Below are 17,915 nucleotides of genomic sequence, written 5' to 3' on the forward strand. Positions count from 1 at the left end.
ATTTAAAAATTTTTCAATGAACATTCGAACAGTCCGGCCCTCGTCTTGTAGCTGATTTTTTTATTTGGCCCTCCGTCCATTTGACTTTGACACCCCTGATTTAGATAATAGGTGTTCTATTCTCTAAACATAACCATAGAGATAATAGGTGTCCTATTCTCTACCCATAGAGATAATAGGTGTTCTATTCTCTAACCATAACCATAGAGATAATAGGTGTTCTATTCTCTACCCATAGAGATAATAGGTGTTCTATTCTCTAACCATAACCATAGAGATAATAGGTGTTCTATTCTCTACCCATAGAGATAATAGGTGTTCTATTCTCTACCCATAACCATAGAGATAATAGGTGTTATATTCTCTAGCCATAACCATAGAGATAATAGGTGTTATATTCTCTAACCATAACCAGAGATAATAGGTGTTCTATTCTCTACCCATAGAGATAATAGGTGTTCTATTCTCTACCCATAGAGATAATAGGTGTTCTATTCTCTACCCATAACCATAGAGATAATAGGTGTTATATTCTCTAAGCATAACCATAGAGATAATAGGTGTTCTATTCTCTACCCATAGAGATAATAGGTGTTCTATTCTCTACCCATAGAGATAATAGGTGTTCTATTCTCTACCCATAGAGATAATAGGTGTTATATGCTCTACCCATAACCATAGAGATAATAGGTGTTCTATTCTCTACCCATAACCATAGAGATAATGGGTGTTCTATTCTCTACCCATAACCATAGAGATAATAGGTGTTATATTCTCTACCCATAACCATAGAGATAATAGGTGTTCTATTCTCTAACCATAACCATAGAGATAATAGGTGTTCTATTCTCTACCCATAACCATAGAGATAATAGGTGTTCTATTCTCTACCCATAACCATAGAGATAATAGGTGTTCTATTCTCTACCCATAACCATAGAGATAATAGGTGTTCTATTCTCTACCCATAACCATAGAGATAATATGTGTTCTATTCTCTACCCATAACCATAGAGATAATAGGTGTTCTATTCTCTACCCATAACCATAGAGATAATAGGTGTTCTATTCTCTACCCATAACCATAGAGATAATAGGTGTTCTATTCTCTACCCATAACCATAGAGATAATAGGTGTTCTATTCTCTAACCATAACCATAGAGATAATAGGTGTTCTATTCTCTAACCATAACCATAGAGATAATAGGTGTTCTATTCTCTACCCATAGAGATACTAGGTGTTCTATTCTCTACCCATAGAGATAATAGGTGTTCTATTCTCTACCCATAGAGATAATAGGTGTTCTATTCTCTACTCATAGAGATAATAGGTGTTCTATTCTCTAACCATAACCATAGAGATAATAGGTGTTCTATTCTCTACCCATAGAGATAATGTGTTATATTCTCTAACCATAACCATAGAGATAATAGGTGTTCTATTCTCTACCCATAGAGATAATAGCTGTTCTATTCTCTAACCATAACCATAGAGATAATAGGTGTTCTATTCTCTACCCATAGAGATACTAGGTGTTCTATTCTCTACCCATAGAGATAATAGCTGTTCTATTCTCTAACCATAACCATAGAGATAATAGGAGTTATATTCTCTACCCATAACCATAGAGATAATAGGTGTTCTATTCTCTACCCATAACCATAGAGATAATAGGTGTTCTATTCTCTAACCATAACCATAGAGATAATAGGTGTTCTATTCTCTAACCATAACCATAGAGATAATAGGTGTTCTATTCTCTACCCATAGAGATACTAGGTGTTCTATTCTCTACCCATAGAGATAATAGGTGTTATATTCTCTACCCATAGAGATAATAGGTGTTCTATTCTCTACCCATAGAGATAATAGGTGTTCTATTCTCTACCCATAGAGATAATAGGTGTTCTATTCTCTACCCATAGAGATAATAGGTGTTCTATTCTCTAACCATAACCATAGAGATAATAGGTGTTCTATTCTCTACCCATAGAGATAATAGGTGTTCTATTATCTACCCATAGAGATAATAGGTGTTCTATTCTCTACCCATAGAGATAATAGGTGTTCTATTCTTTACCCATAGAGATAATAGGTGTTATATTCTCTACCCATAGAGATAATAGGTGTTCTACTCTCTACCCATAGAGATAATAGGTGTTCTATTCTCTACCCATAGAGATAATAGGTGTTCTATTATCTACCCATAGAGATAATAGGTGTTCTATTCTCTAACCATAACCATAGAGATAATAGGTGTTCTATTCTCTAACCATAACCATAGAGATAATAGGTGTTCTATTCTCTAACCATAACCATAGAGATAATAGGTGTTCTATTCTCTAACCATAACCATAGAGATAATAGGTGTTATATTCTCTACCCATAACCATAGAGATAATAGGTGTTATATTCTCTACCCATAACCATAGAGATAATAGGTGTTTTATTCTCTAACCATAACCATAGAGATAATAGGTGTTCTATTCTCTATCCATAGAGATAATAGGTGTCCTATTCTCTACCCATAGAGATAATAGGTGTTCTATTCTCTACCCATAGAGATAATAGGTGTTCTATTATCTACCCATAGAGATAATAGGTGTTATATTCTCTACCCATAGAGATAATAGATGTTCTATTCTCTACCCATAGAGATACTAGGTGTTCTATTCTCTACCCAGAGATAATAGGTGTTCTACTCTCTACCCATAGAGATAATAGGTGTTCTATTCTCTACCCATAGAGATAATAGGTGTTCTATTCTCTACCCATAGAAATAATAGGTGTTCTATTCTCTACCCATAGAGATAATAGGTGTTCTATTCTCTACCCATAGAGATAATAGGTATTCTATTCTCTAACCATAACCATAGAGATAATAGGTGTTCTATTCTCTAACCATAACCATAGAGATAATAGGTGTTCTATTCTCTAACCATAACCATAGAGATAATAGGTGTTATATTCTCTACCCATAACCATAGAGATAATAGGTGTTATATTCTCTACCCATAACCATTTAGATAATAGGTGTTCTATTCTCTAAACATAACCATAGAGATAATAGGTGTCCTATTCTCTACCCATAGAGATAATAGGTGTTCTATTCTCTAACCATAACCATAGAGATAATAGGTGTTCTATTCTCTACCCATAGAGATAATAGGTGTTCTATTCTCTAACCATAACCATAGAGATAATAGGTGTCCTATTCTCTACCCATAGAGATAATAGGTGTTCTATTCTCTTCCCATAACCATAGAGATAATAGGTGTTATATTCTCTAGCCATAACCATAGAGATAATAGGTGTTATATTCTCTAACCATAACCAGAGATAATAGGTGTTCTATTCTCTACCCATAGAGATAATAGGTGTTCTATTCTCTACCCATAGAGATAATAGGTGTTCTATTCTCTACCCATAACCATAGAGATAATGGGTGTTATATTCTCTAAGCATAACCATAGAGATAATAGGTGTTCTATTCTCTACCCATAGAGATAATAGGTGTTCTATTCTCTACCCATAGAGATAATAGGTGTTCTATTCTCTACCCATAGAGATAATAGGTGTTATATTCTCTAACCATAACCATAGAGATAATAGGTGTTCTATTCTATTTCTAAAACCACACCGGACTCACCATGCACAGGTGCGTAGGAGATGGCAAACACTTCCCCTCCAAACTCCTGCTTCTTGATCTCCTTGACGAATTCCCCGGATTCAGCGACAAAGCACTGGATGCGTCCATTCTCCCGGTCGGCCACGCACAGCTCCCGCCTGTCAGGCAGAAACACCAGGCTGTGTGGGATTCGGAACTGGACCCTTCTCCTTCTGTCTGACGAGCCTGAGGGGGAAGAACAGGGACTTGTTCATTAGGGCACAGCGTAACAAAATGTTTCAAAATGGTGTGTATCCCCATTTGGGACTGTTTTCTTGAGTTTCATGCCTAGTGAATATGACCCAGAGCAATTGAAAGACAACTGTGAATCAAACGGTCTTTGAGCACGGCCCAGGGAGTGAATCACTTAGGTTCACTTTGTCTGAGAACATTGGGGCCCAGACATTTCGTGGTGTTACCATGGAGATAGATAGACTGTAGATAGATACAACATGTTTTATACCTCCCTGCTCAGGCTGTCACAGACACAAAGATGAGTCCTCTATCTATACGCTGGTGTTACCTCCTTAGAGCATGGTGAATGTTCTTGGGACCAACAAGATGTGCAAAACAATGTCCCTAACCACAGAATCCGTGACCCAGCAGAACCCCCCCCACCCACCATCATGTCAAAGTTCAAACATAGAGTTGGTCTGGTCTTGAACTACTGTGTCTAACTCAGCTCAAATTATTATTGTGTCTTAATATATTCACTATACCCAGTTTCTTTTGGCACAATTGTTATTGAATATTTGAATAGGAGAATTGGGAGAATAAAATGGGAGTGTGTGAATAGAAGTGTATTTGATATTTCACTAGGTACTCCAGATACTGTAAATAACCTGTGCTCCCACTAGTTAGACGTGTGTAGAGGTCTTCAGCCACTGCATGTCCTCTAAGGCCTATTGAATGATTTACCGTAAAAGCACCGTTGTGATGTACTGCACCAGGGGTAATGAAGAGGAGTTCACAGCAGCCACATCAGCAGAAAATATTGGCATGCTATTACAGGTAAATCAATATAGATTCAAACACATTATGTCAAGCTAAGCCTGACATGGCCTTCGCTTCAAACAAACTGCCAATAAATCTTTCATTGTGTGTGTGTTCATGTTTGTCTGAATGTGTGTGTTTGAGTTTGTGTGTGTGTGTGTGTGTGTGTGTGTGTGTGTGTGTGTGTGTGTGTGTGTTCATGTTTGTCTGAGTGTGTGTGTGTGTGTGTGTTCATGTTTGTCTGAATGTGTGTGTGTGTGTTCATGTTTGTCTGTGTGTGTGTGTGTGTGTGTGTGTGTGTGTGTGTTCATGTTTGTGTGTGTGTGTGTGTGTGTGTGTGTGTGTTCATGTGTGTGTGTGTGTGTGTGTGTGTGTGTGTGTGTGTGTGTGTGTGTGTGTGTGTGTGTGTGTGTGTATATATATATGTGTATGTGTGTGTGTGTGTGTGTGTAAACATGCGCACGTCTGGAGCATGTACTACAAACCTGCTCCCCAGTGTGACAGGTATGTTCCCTCGGGTGAGAACTTAAGTATCCTGGCATTGCAGTATCCGTCTGACACGTACACGTTCCCGGTGACGGGGTCCACCGCCACATCGGTGGGCTTGCAGAAGTGCTCTTTGTCACTTCCCGGTTCAAAGGCCTCTCCCAGCACAACCAGGGGCGTGTCCCGGCCATCGCTGCTCAGTTTGAACACCTAGGTGAGGGGGACACCGTATGTTGCACACTACGAAAGTCAAAGGCTATGTCACAAATGGCACCCTAAATGGCACCCTATTTTTATAGGGCACTGGTCAAAAGTAGTGCACTAAATAGGGAACAGGGTGCCATTTAAGTACGGAAGTATGTTGACTTATTATATAGGGTCCAGAGTGTTTCCTGGTTAGGTCATGTTCTCAGAAAAAACTCCTGGCCTTACGATCACTAAAGCCAAATGTTACAACAGTACAACTCATTGATTTTTCTATAGTAGTGGGTCTTGGTACATGACACGTGAGCCCCTTTCATGCCATATGGTAGCATGTGCCGGCTCAATCAGACATTTCATATGGTAGCATATGCCGGCTCAATCAGACATTTCATATGGTAGCATATGCCGGCTCAATAAGGCATTTCATATGGTAGCATATGCCAGCTCAATCAGACACATTTCAAATGGCCAGTGAGGATGTGACCACTATGGTTCTCACCTGACCAAGGCCAGTGAGGATGTGAACACTATGGTTCTTACCTGACCAAGGCCAGTGAGGATGTGAACACTATGGTTCTTACCTGACCAAGGCCAGTGAGGATGTGAACACTATGGTTCTCACCTGACCAAGGCCAGTGAGGATGTGAACACTATGGTTCTCACCTGACCAAGGCCAGTGAGGATGTGAACACTATGGTTCTTACCTGACCAAGGCCAGTGAGGATGTGAACACTATGGTTCTTACCTGACCAAGGCCAGTGAGGATGTGAACACTATGGTTCTCACCTGACCAAGGCCAGTGAGGATGTGAACACTATGGTTCTCACCTGACCAAGGCCAGTGAGGTTGTGAACACTGTGGTTATCACCTGACCAAGGCCAGTGAGGATGTGAACACTATGGTTATCACCTGACGAAGGCCAGTGAGGATGTGAACACTATGGTTCTCACCTGACCAAGGCCAGTGAAGATGTGACCACTATGGTTCTCACCTGACCAAGGCCAGTGAAGTTGTGACCACTATGGTTCTCACCTGACCAAGGCCAGTGAGGATGTGAACACTATGGTTCTCACCTGACCAAGGCCAGTGAGGATGTGAACATTATGGTTCTCACCTGACCAAGGCCAGTGAGGATGTGAACACTATGGTTCTCACCTGACCAAGGTCAGTGAGGATGTGAACACTATGGTTCTCACCTGACCAAGGCCAGTGAGGATGTGAACACTATGGTTCTCACCTGACCAAGGCCAGTGAGGATGTGAACACTATGGTTCTCACCTGACCAAGGTCAGTGAGGATGTGAACACTATGGTTCTCACCTGACCAAGGCCAGTGAGGATGTGAACACTATGGTTCTCACCTGACCAAGGCCAGTGAGGATGTGAACACTATGGTTCTCACTTGACCAAGGTCAGTGAGGATGTGAACACTATGGTTCTCACCTGACCAAGGCCAGTGAGGATGTGAACACTATGGTTCTCACCTGACCAAGGCCAGTGAGGATGTGAACACTATGGTTCTCACTTGACCAAGGCCAGTGAGGTTGTGAACACTATGGTTCTCACCTGACCAAGGCCAGTGAGGATGTGAACACTATGGTTCTCACCTGACCAAGGCCAGTGAGGATGTGAACACTATGGTTCTCACCTGATGAAGCGCCACGTCCGTGACCCAGTAGTTATTGTCCTTGTCCGTGGTGATTCCATGAGGCAAGTAAAACCTGCCGAGCACACGGAGAAAACACTCCTTAAATGCTTTGAATGAAGACAACAACATCACGTCCTAGAAGTCTACTTAGTGCACTACATAGGAAATAAGGGTGCTATTTTGGACAAAGCCTGTGTGCTTATTACGTAAGACATCTATTATGTCTCAAAACGCCTAATTGCCCTCGTTTGCACAGCGGTGGTAACGCTTCTTACATATTTCTTCCGGAGGCCTTGAGTACGCTGCCTTTGACAGGATCCACCACGAGAATGGTGGACTGTTGAATGGGACCCAGGGACTGCTGCTGGTATTTGCCGCTGTTGTCGAAGGAGCTGCAACGGAAGGAGAATGACTGGTGTTAAAATACAGAGAAAACTTATAAAATTGTCTGAGACAACAAAAGGTGTTAGGTGCCCCAAACGGCTCACTATTACCTACTATATCATGAACTACTTTTGACCAGAGCCCTTGGTCAAAAGTAGTGTGCTGTATAGGGAATAGGGTGCCATTTGGAACGCAGTCTTGTTTTGTTTGTTTGAAGGGGAACGCTATTACTTAAATCGGGAGGTTTCCATCAAAGGGGGAGGCGACACGGACACAAAAGTGACAAAATCGTACAAATGATTCACTCAAACAATCCCAAATACTTAAACAAATACCTTGAACTCTTCCTGAGTCCCTGCTATAATCAGTCCCTTCTGGAATTCACCAAAAAATAACAGAGGACCCCAACTTTCACTCTTGGTTTCCGATCCCTCACTTTCATCCTCGAACTCCCTGTGGACTCCTCGATAGAAAAACAATGCCTTATACCTAACAAACTCAGTAATGTCTCTATAGTGGAGTAAGCACAGAATATATAATCAATCACGCCTCTATCTAGTCTATGAAACAAATCTGCGTTCGTCAATGAACACCACCTGGGACACATTTGTTCACATCCCTGAACTTTTGACCTTTTGATGAATTACGCAGGACAACATCAGCTTCAAGAGCTTAACGAGTTTAAGGTAGGATAGCAGTAAATAACGAACTGTAGCTGGGGTGTATACTGATGACTGGCATAGAGAGGGACTATCCATTCTCACCTAATGACCTAGCTAATTCATTTTCCCGTCTCATCTGTCTCCAGAGTCTTAAGAGCACTGAGGCAAGGGCAGTTAGCGGAATTAGCTTTTGCCTGTTAGCGCATGGTGGCTCACGTTGGCGGCTCATGAAATGTATGTTATTTCACAGGGAGAGTCTTGGCCAGTTAAAGGGATATTTTTCTTCTAAAACATATTTTAGTATGTCATGACAATTTTTAATTTGTACTGAAAGTTACAACTTAACAGCTGACAAGCACATTTTTCTCGAACCATATCAACAGTGGACTAATGAACAAAACACTAAAATATTTTTTTTGTGTAAAATATTTTAAAGCTGTGTCATGGCGTTGCCCTCTTTGGGTACAGCAAGCCCCATCTCCCTCTCCCTGCCTCCTACAACTAGGCTGCTGTGGTCAGAGAGGTCGTAAATTCCAGGAAGATCCTGCCGCATGGCCACACAGTATAGAGACAGAGTGAAGTTTCATAGAGAACAAAGGAATTTCTTACACCTCACAGAACTTGAGGTCCGACCAACATTTATGTTCTGGAGAAGGTATAAAAGACCGGTGAAGAATCCAGCTTCGAACTGGTCCGTTTGGTACAAGTTTGTAAAACTCATGAGAGACGGTGCGGCCACATTACCATAACGCTGTTTATATAATAGCCTCAGATATGAGGTTTACATCTAATTGTTGTATAAAATGAATGAGTGAGGATGATACTGTTTGTAAAATTGTGTAATGTGATTTTGGACTGTTTAATGAAGGAAACTCCAATTTCCAACTAAATCAGAGGACCGCCCATGAACCCAGTTAGGGTCAGGCATCCTGGGACAGGCCCTTTTCTGCAATTCCGAATAAAACAGGACAAAGGTTACAGACCGTGTTTTCTCTCAATCACGAGAGGACAAAGGTTGAGACGATTGCCATACCATACCACGTGGTTAAACTCTTAGACTATCGATACCGACAGAATAAGAACAAGTCTTTGATATTAATTACTAGTCTGCAGCTAGGAATTCGGTATCATTGAACGCGAAGAACGAAGACGGGGAAACATCTATAACAAAATTAATGAATGTCACTCTGAACAATCCATTCTAACCACGACAGAGAGAGAGAGAGAGAGAGAGAGAGAGAGAGAGAGAGAGAGAGAGAGAGAGAGAGAGAGAACTCCAACAGAAATTAACTTTTCAACAGCGATCAAGACGACACACTGAGCGTAAATATATATATTGATGGCAATTGTTCCCGAATGAGTGAGCATTCATGTGCAAAGGATTAGCATTTCAATTGTTATAATTATCAACTGTGTGTTGTCATCTCAGTCGACCCCCACCTCCCTTTTGTACAACAAGCCGCCATGCCGGTTTAGCCCAGTAGGGCACATTCCCCTATCATTTCTTGTAACCATTTTTACTTTGTTTGTTTGTTTATGCAGTTCTGTGAATTACTTAGTTAGTAAATAAATGATTTAAGACAATTGATGTATGGATGACTCATAGTGAAGACTGGGTTCGTGCAGATAACCAACAATTTACGTGACGTTTGGAATGAGACTAACGTGAGGTAAAGTAAATAATTCATTCATTCGAAGACTAATTGATCAGTTATAAAATATCAGAAAAGTTATATTAGGAAAATTATAACTTTGTAATCTGAATATTTTCCTTGGTGCCCCGACTTCCTAGTTAATTACAGTTACATGATCAATCAGTTTAATTGCGTAAATACCAATTACAGAGGATCTTTGATAAAAACTAAAAGTCTTCATTTAATGATAGTAAAGACACGACAGCTGCAATATGTAACTTTTTGGGCGACAAGACCAAATTCACATAAAAAATGTAGTTATAGATCAGTCATTCTCATTGAAAGAAGGTCTAAGAAGCAGTAAGATATGTTCTATGTGCACTCTCTCTATGCTTCCCGTTCTTAAGTTTAGGTTTACGTAGTCTTTTGTTTTCGGTTTTGTAGACCAGTTTCAAACAAGCTAAAAAATACAATATTTTTGGTTATTGAAAATATATTTCACAGCGGTTTAGGTACAATGATTCTCTATACATTGCGTGTTTTGTCACAAACTGAAATTAAGAGAACTATTAGAATTTTAGCAACCAGGAAATGGCGGAGCGATTTCTGCATATTCTACCTTTAATATGGCACATTCCTGTAATTGATATGGGCCACATCACTGGAGCTGCACACATGCACTGGGATAACTAATTAGGCCCTTCAAATTGACTCTGATTTGGTCATGGTCAGCAGTAGGAAGAGGGAAGCTCAGAAGCCAGACAATGATTAGGCTAATTGAGACTGAGTGGTGCAGCAGTCTAAGGCACTGCATCTCAGTGCTAGAAGCGCCACTACAGACCCTGGTTCGATTCCAGGCTGTATCACAACCGGCCGTGATCGGGAGACCCGTAGGGCGGCGCTCAATTGACCCAGCGTCGTCTGGGTTTGGCCGGGGGTAGGCCGTCATTGTACATAAGAATTTCTTCTTAACTGACTTGCCTAGTTAAATAGGTTAAAATATTATATTATATATTTATAGAAATACACGGTTTGGTCATTTAAAAAAAAATGTTTTTGTTGTAAACTCAATTATTGTGAATCTTCTTCACTACGCTTTTTACAACGATACATTTAAAAACAGAGACAAAAATGTCTATGCTCTTGTTTACTTTAAAAACATGTTGCTTAAGGGGAGTGAAACAAGTCCATACTTACACTCACCATTCATCACAAACTGATTTCATAAAAGAGGAATAAGCTTCCAACTGTTTGAAATTCATTATTGTCACAAATTCAAGGCCTAGTAAATTGATGATAATAAGCTATTTCTATACACACTTATAAACTGCAAAATTAGTGCCTAATATGTGATCCATATACTACACTATCTAGGTTTCCATCCAATTGACAACCAACTTTCATGTAAATATTATAAAATCCACATTTTCCCTCCAGAGATGTTTCCATCAAATTGATATGTTTCAGATAAAGTGCTGTGCGTGATGACATAGTCCACATAAAATACCTTTTGCGGTTAAATTCACATGTACCCGAATAAAAAATACAAGTTAAATGGGTTTCCATCGCATTTTCAACTCTACTGATGGTTTTCTCACAAGAAATATTGCATTATATAAAACCCTCGATATTTATTGGAAAGGAGCATCAAGCTCATCACAGTGCACTTTCACCACCCTGTGAAGTTTATCATAATGTATTTCTTCTGTTTCCTAATAAACTGCATGCTTCCTGATGAGTCGTAGCGACTCCCAAGTTTACTTCGATATGATGGTTGTTGTGCATAAAAGAGCTACCACCAACATTTCTCGCATAATTCATTGTACCGACACAAAAAAATCCCACCTTGTCTAGTGTATTTTGTTTTGTCGACATGCCCCAGGACTACCTGCCCCAGGACTACCTGCCCCAGGACTACCTGCCCCAGGACTACCTGCCCCAGGACTACCTGCTCCAGGACTACCTGCCCCAGGACTACCTGCCCCAGGTCTACCTGCCCCAGGACTACCTGCCCCAGGACTACCTGCCCCAGGACTACCTGCCCCAGGACTACCTGCCCCAGGACTACCTGACATGATGACTGCTTGCTGTCCCCAGTCCACCTGGCCGTGCTGCTGCTCCAGTTTCAACTGTTCTGCCTTATTATTATTCGACCATGCTGGTCATTTATGAACATTTGAACATCTTGGCCATGTTCTGTTATAATCTCCACCTGGCACAGCCAGAAGAGGACTGGCCACCCCTCATAGCCTGGTTCCTCTCTAGGTTTCTTCCTAGGTTTTGGCCTTTCTAGGGAGTTTTTCCTAGCCACTGTGCTCCTACACCTGCATTGCTTGCTGTTTGGGGGTTTTAGGCTGTGCTTCTGTACAGCACTTTGAGATATCAGCTGATGTACGAAAGGCTTTATAAATACATTTGATTTGATTGGATTTTGATTTGACATTTGCCGTCATTAAATGTTTTATCCGACCTGTACTTTACTCACAAAAAAGGTTGGATGGAAACCTGGTTACTGTTACCAAAAGTTACAATCACAAATTCAGAAACCAGTTTTTTTTTTAAACACATCACCAAAGCCGATTGTGTCTTCACTCTTTCATCACCTTGTCCAGATTGCCTGTCTATTTATGCTAATCAGGACACCTGGGAGAGGTTTGAATTTGCATTGGGGGGGGGGGGGGGGGTCTACATATTCCTGGCCTAGTGACAGGTTACAACCCTGAACACTGGAGGAACACAGTGCCCCAATTACTGACTCCAGTCTACAGACTGTATCCCTATTGCTCCCTCTGAACAAAACAAACAGTTTGAAACATAAAGACAGAAGGAACCTTGGGCTCAGCCTGCCAAACATCAAGAGACACAGGCTGCATCCCAAATTGCACCTTATTCCCGACATAGTGGGCCCTGGTCAAAAGTAGTGCACTAAACAGGGAAAGAGTTCCATTTAGGACACACCCACACAGCCTTAAAGGGATGCACCACTATCTACATAAAAGTCTTATCTGATTTGGAGGAAAGTAAAACTGGATCATTCGAGAGAAGGGACTTCACTAACTGACGATCTATTTGCAATTATCCATTACTTCAGCCTCACTAAACTGGTTTGTGCCTGTGCCTGGAGCTAATCTCAAAAGTCAGTTTGTTTGCAGTTTGTTTGCACAGTGGACAGACCAGGGAAAATATCCCAACACTCTTAAATTACTTGTCCCCCTTGTATTCCATTCACCACTGATCTGAATGGATGTGGGTAAGTAGACATAGGTGATAGGTCTAAATTATCTCCGGTCCAAAAGTCAATTTAAAAGTATTTGGACATCGCTGACAGTCTGATAAAGTCAAAAATGTCTGAGTAGTTGTATGGAGCACTTCACAATAGACCGAGATGAGAGGAAATGGTGTCATGATCTGAATATTAAGCTCCAATAGACTGAGATGAGAGGAAATGGTGTCATTGTCTGAATATTAAGCACCAGCACCAGGAACATCGATTTCCAGCTTTCTAAAGATTAGACTTGGAAGTGTTGCAATGCAAGACAATGCCAATGTTTATCCTAGGATTCTTTTCAGCAGCGGTGAAAGTGGGCGTGGGCCAAGGTTTCCGTAATGAAAATGTGGCATTGGGCATTTGACCGGCAGCATTTTAATTTACGGGACATTTGAGAAGTATACCGGTAACCTAATTAGGGCATCCACCCACGGTGATCAGAATGACAGAAATCACATTAAGATTATGGTAATTCGTCTTCACAGAACGTGCAAATCGATGAGGCAATGACGTGTGTCCTTACCGAGCACTTTGAAGGCGTTAGAATGACGTCGCGTTCGCGTGCTAGTCGGAACTAGGAAACTCAGAAATGTTCGACTCGCTAATAGGTTGTAGTTAAACATGTGCCACGTTCAAATCAGTTAGCAAGATGGATATTTCCAAAGTTTACCTAGTTCCGACTAGCGCGTGAATGCGACATAACTCTCCACATCTACTTTTCCTCAGCCAACAAGACAAGTAATGAACAGCTAAATCACTAGTCTATGCATAGGCAGAGCGTGAGTTCCAAGTTTAGGGGAGCACATTTTCACCATAAAAATGCATCTTTATAACAAAGCATTCCATACATCATTGCATTTGCAGACTTGGGTAAGATGGCCTACTATTCCTACCCTTACAAAAAAAGATTGCAGTCAGACTGCAGTGTAGCTGCAGTATGCTGCAAATACTGTGTCCCAAATATTATTTATGTTTTACTACAGTAATTTTGCAGTGTAACTGCAGTTAGAGTGCAGTATAATATTATAGTATATTACTGCATCGAAAACACCACAGTCAACTGCAGTTTCTGCACTTTAACAGCAGTTTCAAAACTGCAGTCCTTTTGTAAGGGTAACGTGATGAGTAGATTGGATAGTCATAATTTAGGATAATAATATATCTCAATCACTGTTCGCAAAATAGATCGTTCAATGCACGACTGACAACATAACGTTAACGTGTCGTCTTTCTTTGCATTGGGAAAAACATATTTAAAGCAATTCAACTACACTTTATATGACTGGAGACATTAGCAGAATCTTTTTTAATACGACAAATTACAGGGTAGACTACTCTGCTGACACGGACAAACAATCAATAAAAGCAATGTTGTCCATATAACAGGCCTACGAGAAGGGGAGACAGGAAATTAATATGACGTCCATTGTCCAAAAACAAACTTTTAAGCGGCACTGATTAAGGGTGAATATGCGCAGTGAGCACTCACCAGGGGAGGGGCATGGCCGATGCTCTCGCTGGTGCCAACAAGATAGGCTATAGGCCTACTGTTGTTCGCTCAATTAAGTTGATACAATTGTATTTATTTTTTTTTACCCCTTTTTCTCCCCAATTTCGTGGTATCCAATTGTTAGTAGTTACTGTCTTGTCTCATCGCTAAAAGTCCCGTACTAGCTCGGGAGAGCCGTGCATCCTCCGAAACACAACCCAACCAAGCCGCACTGCTTCTTAACACAGCACGCAGCCAACCCGGAAGCCAGCCGCACCAATGTGTCGGAGGAAACACCGTGCACCTAGCGACCTGGTCAGCGCGCACTGCGCCCGGCCCGCCACAGGAGTCGCTAGTGCGCGATGAGACAAGGATATCCCTACCAGCCAAACCCTCACTAACCCGGACGAGGCTAGGCCAATTGTGCGTCGCCCCATGGAGGTCCCGGTCGCAGACGGCTGCTCGAACCCAGAGTCTCTGGTGGCACAGCTAGCACTGCGATGCAGTGCCTTAGACCAATGCGCCACCTGGGAGGCCACTAAGTTGATCATTTTGATTACTGAATGACAGATGAAAGTCTTTTCAATGTCTTCTTTTTACAGCAATAGCCCTTTTCTTCTCAAACTATGTTTTCCCGTGATTGTACTTTTGAAATAGTGCGATATGCATGGATGGGCCTTTTCACTGAGAGTAGCAACTCAACAATCATCTACAGTTGAAGTCGGAAGTTTACATACACCTTAGCTAAATACACTTAAACTCAGTTTTTCACAATTCCTGACATTTAATCCCAGTAAAAAAAATCCCTGTCTTTGGTCAGTTAGGATCACCACTTTATTTTAAGAATGTGAAATGTCAGAATAATAGTAGAGAGAATGATTTATTTCAGCACATTCCCAATGGGTCAGAAGTTTACATACACTCAATTAGTATTTGGTAGCATTGCCTTTAAATTGTTGAACTTGGTTCAATTGTTTCAGGTAGCCTTCCACAAGCTTCCCACAATAAGTTGGATGAATTTTTGCCCATTCCTCCTGACAAAGCTGGTGTAACTGAGTCAGGTTTGTAGGCCTCCTTGTTCACACACGCCTTTTCAGTTCTACCCACAAATGTTCTATAGGATAGAGGTCAGGGCTTTGTGATGGCCACTCCAATACCTTGACTTTGTTGTCCTTAAGCCATTTTGCCACAACTTTGGAAGTGTGCTTGGGGTCATTGTCCATTTGGAAGACCAATTTGCGACCAAGCTTTAACTCCCTGACTGATGTCTTGAGATGTTGCTTCAATATATCAACATAATTTTCCTCCCTCATGCTGCCATCTATTTTGTGAAGTGCACCAGTCCCCCCTGCCTCAAAGCACCCCCACAACATGATGCTGCCACCCCCGTGCTTCACGGTTGGCATGGCGTTCTTCGGCTTGCAAGCCTCCCCCTTTATCCTCCAAACATAACAATGATCATTATGGCCAAGCAGATCTATTTTTGTTTCATCAGACCAGAAGATGTTTCTCCAAAAAGTACAATCTTTGTCCCCATTTGCAGTTGCAAACCGTAGTCTGGCTTTTTTATGGCGGCTTGGAGCAGTGGCTTCTTCCTTGCCGAGCGGCCTTTCAGGTTATGTCGATATAGGACTCGTTTTACTGTGGAAATAGATACTTTTGTACCTGTTTCCTCCAGCATCTTCACAAGGTCCTTTGCTGTTGTTCTGGGATTGATTTGCACTTTTCGCACCAAAGTACGTTCATCTCTAGGAGACAGAAGGCGTCTCCTTCCTGAGCAGTTTGACAGCTGTGTGGTCCCATGGTATTTATACTTGTGTACTATTGCTTGTACAGATGAGCGTGGCACCTTCAGGCGTTTGGAAATTGATGAACCAGACTAGTGGAGGTCTACAATTATTTTTCTGAGGACTTGCCTGATTTCTTATGATTTTCACATGATGTCAAGCAAAGAGGCACTGAGTTTGAAGGTCGGCCTTGAAATACATCCACAGGTACACCTCCAATTGAGTCAAATTATGTCAATTAGCCTATCAGAAGCTTCTAAAGCCATGACATCATTTTCTGGAATTTTCCAAGCTGTTTAAAGGCACAGTCAACCTAGTGTATGTAAACTACTGACCCACTGGAAATGTGATACAGTGAATTATTTGTGTCATACACAAAGTAGATGTCCTCACCGACTTGCCAAAACTATAGTTTGTTAACAAGAAATGTGTGGAGTGGTTGAAAAACAAGTTTTAATGACTTAATGACTTAAGTGTATGTAAACTTCCAACATCAACTGTATTTGGAATTTGCAACACACGCTGAACAAATTGCGCACGTTGCCTTTCGCTCAGACTGTAGGCAATGCAATTTTTTAAGGCTTGGGTATGCTAATGATCCTCTGGCCAAATTATGCATTAGTTGGCTATTTTGAATGATTTTATGTAGAGACAGAAGTTGGCTAATCAAGCTATATAAATGTACTTAGGGAAAGCTCCCTTAGCCTTAATCGACACGCCTGCCTATAAGCCCCTGTCAATCTACTTTCCCCCATAGCAGAAAAGTTTACCTATTCTACTGGTCAGCTTGTCAAGAACGAACTTGCCTAAACAGATTGGGACTGTTGTGGGACGATAGATCACAAATTCATACAACCAGTAGGCCTGGGCTAAATTTTTTTTTTTTAAATGTTGATAAACCATTATTTCTTAACATTATTAGTGCAGCAATGCGCACATGGCAGTAGACTGACTAAGAGCAAATGTCCATTTGGTTACAGCTGAAAGGCTCTGTATGCTGTATGTGTGATAAATAAGATACATGACAGGGGCAAATTTAATTCCACGGAATTATGCAAATTAACCCATAGACAGATAAGCATTGACTGGTCAAATATATTTACATCAACTGCTATTTACGTCACCGAATGCCTATTTTTTTTTACTTAAAAATCGCACTGTTGGTTAGGGCCTGTAAGTAAGCATTTCACTGTATTCGGCGCACGTGACCAATAAACTTTGAATTTATTTAATTTGATTTTGAATAGGCTAAAAAGTATTATTTCGCAATGAGATTTTTTTTCTTTCTCCTGGACAATTGGCCGGTGCCAATTTTATTTATCAGCTTTTCTATATATTTTTTTACGGCCATTAGCGGCTGATGGAAACCCTGGCATGGGCAATGGCACGATTTTAGAGGCCCTTCTCTTGGCAGCAGAGACAACATTTTGCTGTTTTAAAGCACATCTACACATTTTGCCATGGAGCAGAGAACATTTTACGGTTCTAATGCAAGTTTCCTGCAAACAATTTTTGCAGTGGCAGCCACGATTTAGTAGCGGCGGTGCGCCGCTTCTCAGTGCATTTTAGGGGAAACATTGAATGCAAACTGTAAAAGTTTTTGTCTTTGAGAGAGTTGTTTGTGTTGTGTTTGGCCTCAGTAGCCTACATACTGTAATACATTTCTTTACTGACATTCTTGCCAGGTATCTC

General features: G+C 41.1%; 1 protein-coding gene across 6 annotated transcripts in view; it reads right to left on the bottom strand.

Moving 5' to 3' along the window:
- Positions 1–17,915, bottom strand: part of LOC139408310 (peptidylglycine alpha-amidating monooxygenase) — a 138,684-nt gene that overhangs the window by 27,635 nt on the left and 93,134 nt on the right. For all 6 annotated transcript variants that reach the window (XR_011634274.1, XM_071152035.1, XM_071152036.1 and 3 more), the window contains 4 exons: positions 7,275–7,391; positions 7,000–7,072; positions 5,148–5,358; positions 3,652–3,855 (listed from right to left, as the gene is read on the bottom strand). Coding sequence is in view for 5 of the 6 variants with exons in the window: in XM_071152035.1 (XP_071008136.1) it covers positions 3,652–3,855; positions 5,148–5,358; positions 7,000–7,072; positions 7,275–7,391 (605 nt within the window). In the remaining variant the exon portion in view is untranslated. The remainder of the gene's footprint in view (positions 1–3,651; positions 3,856–5,147; positions 5,359–6,999; positions 7,073–7,274; positions 7,392–17,915) is intronic.

The sequence above is a fragment of the Oncorhynchus clarkii genome, chromosome 5 (genome assembly GCF_045791955.1).
Source record: "Oncorhynchus clarkii lewisi isolate Uvic-CL-2024 chromosome 5, UVic_Ocla_1.0, whole genome shotgun sequence".
Lineage (NCBI taxonomy): Eukaryota > Metazoa > Chordata > Actinopteri > Salmoniformes > Salmonidae > Oncorhynchus > Oncorhynchus clarkii.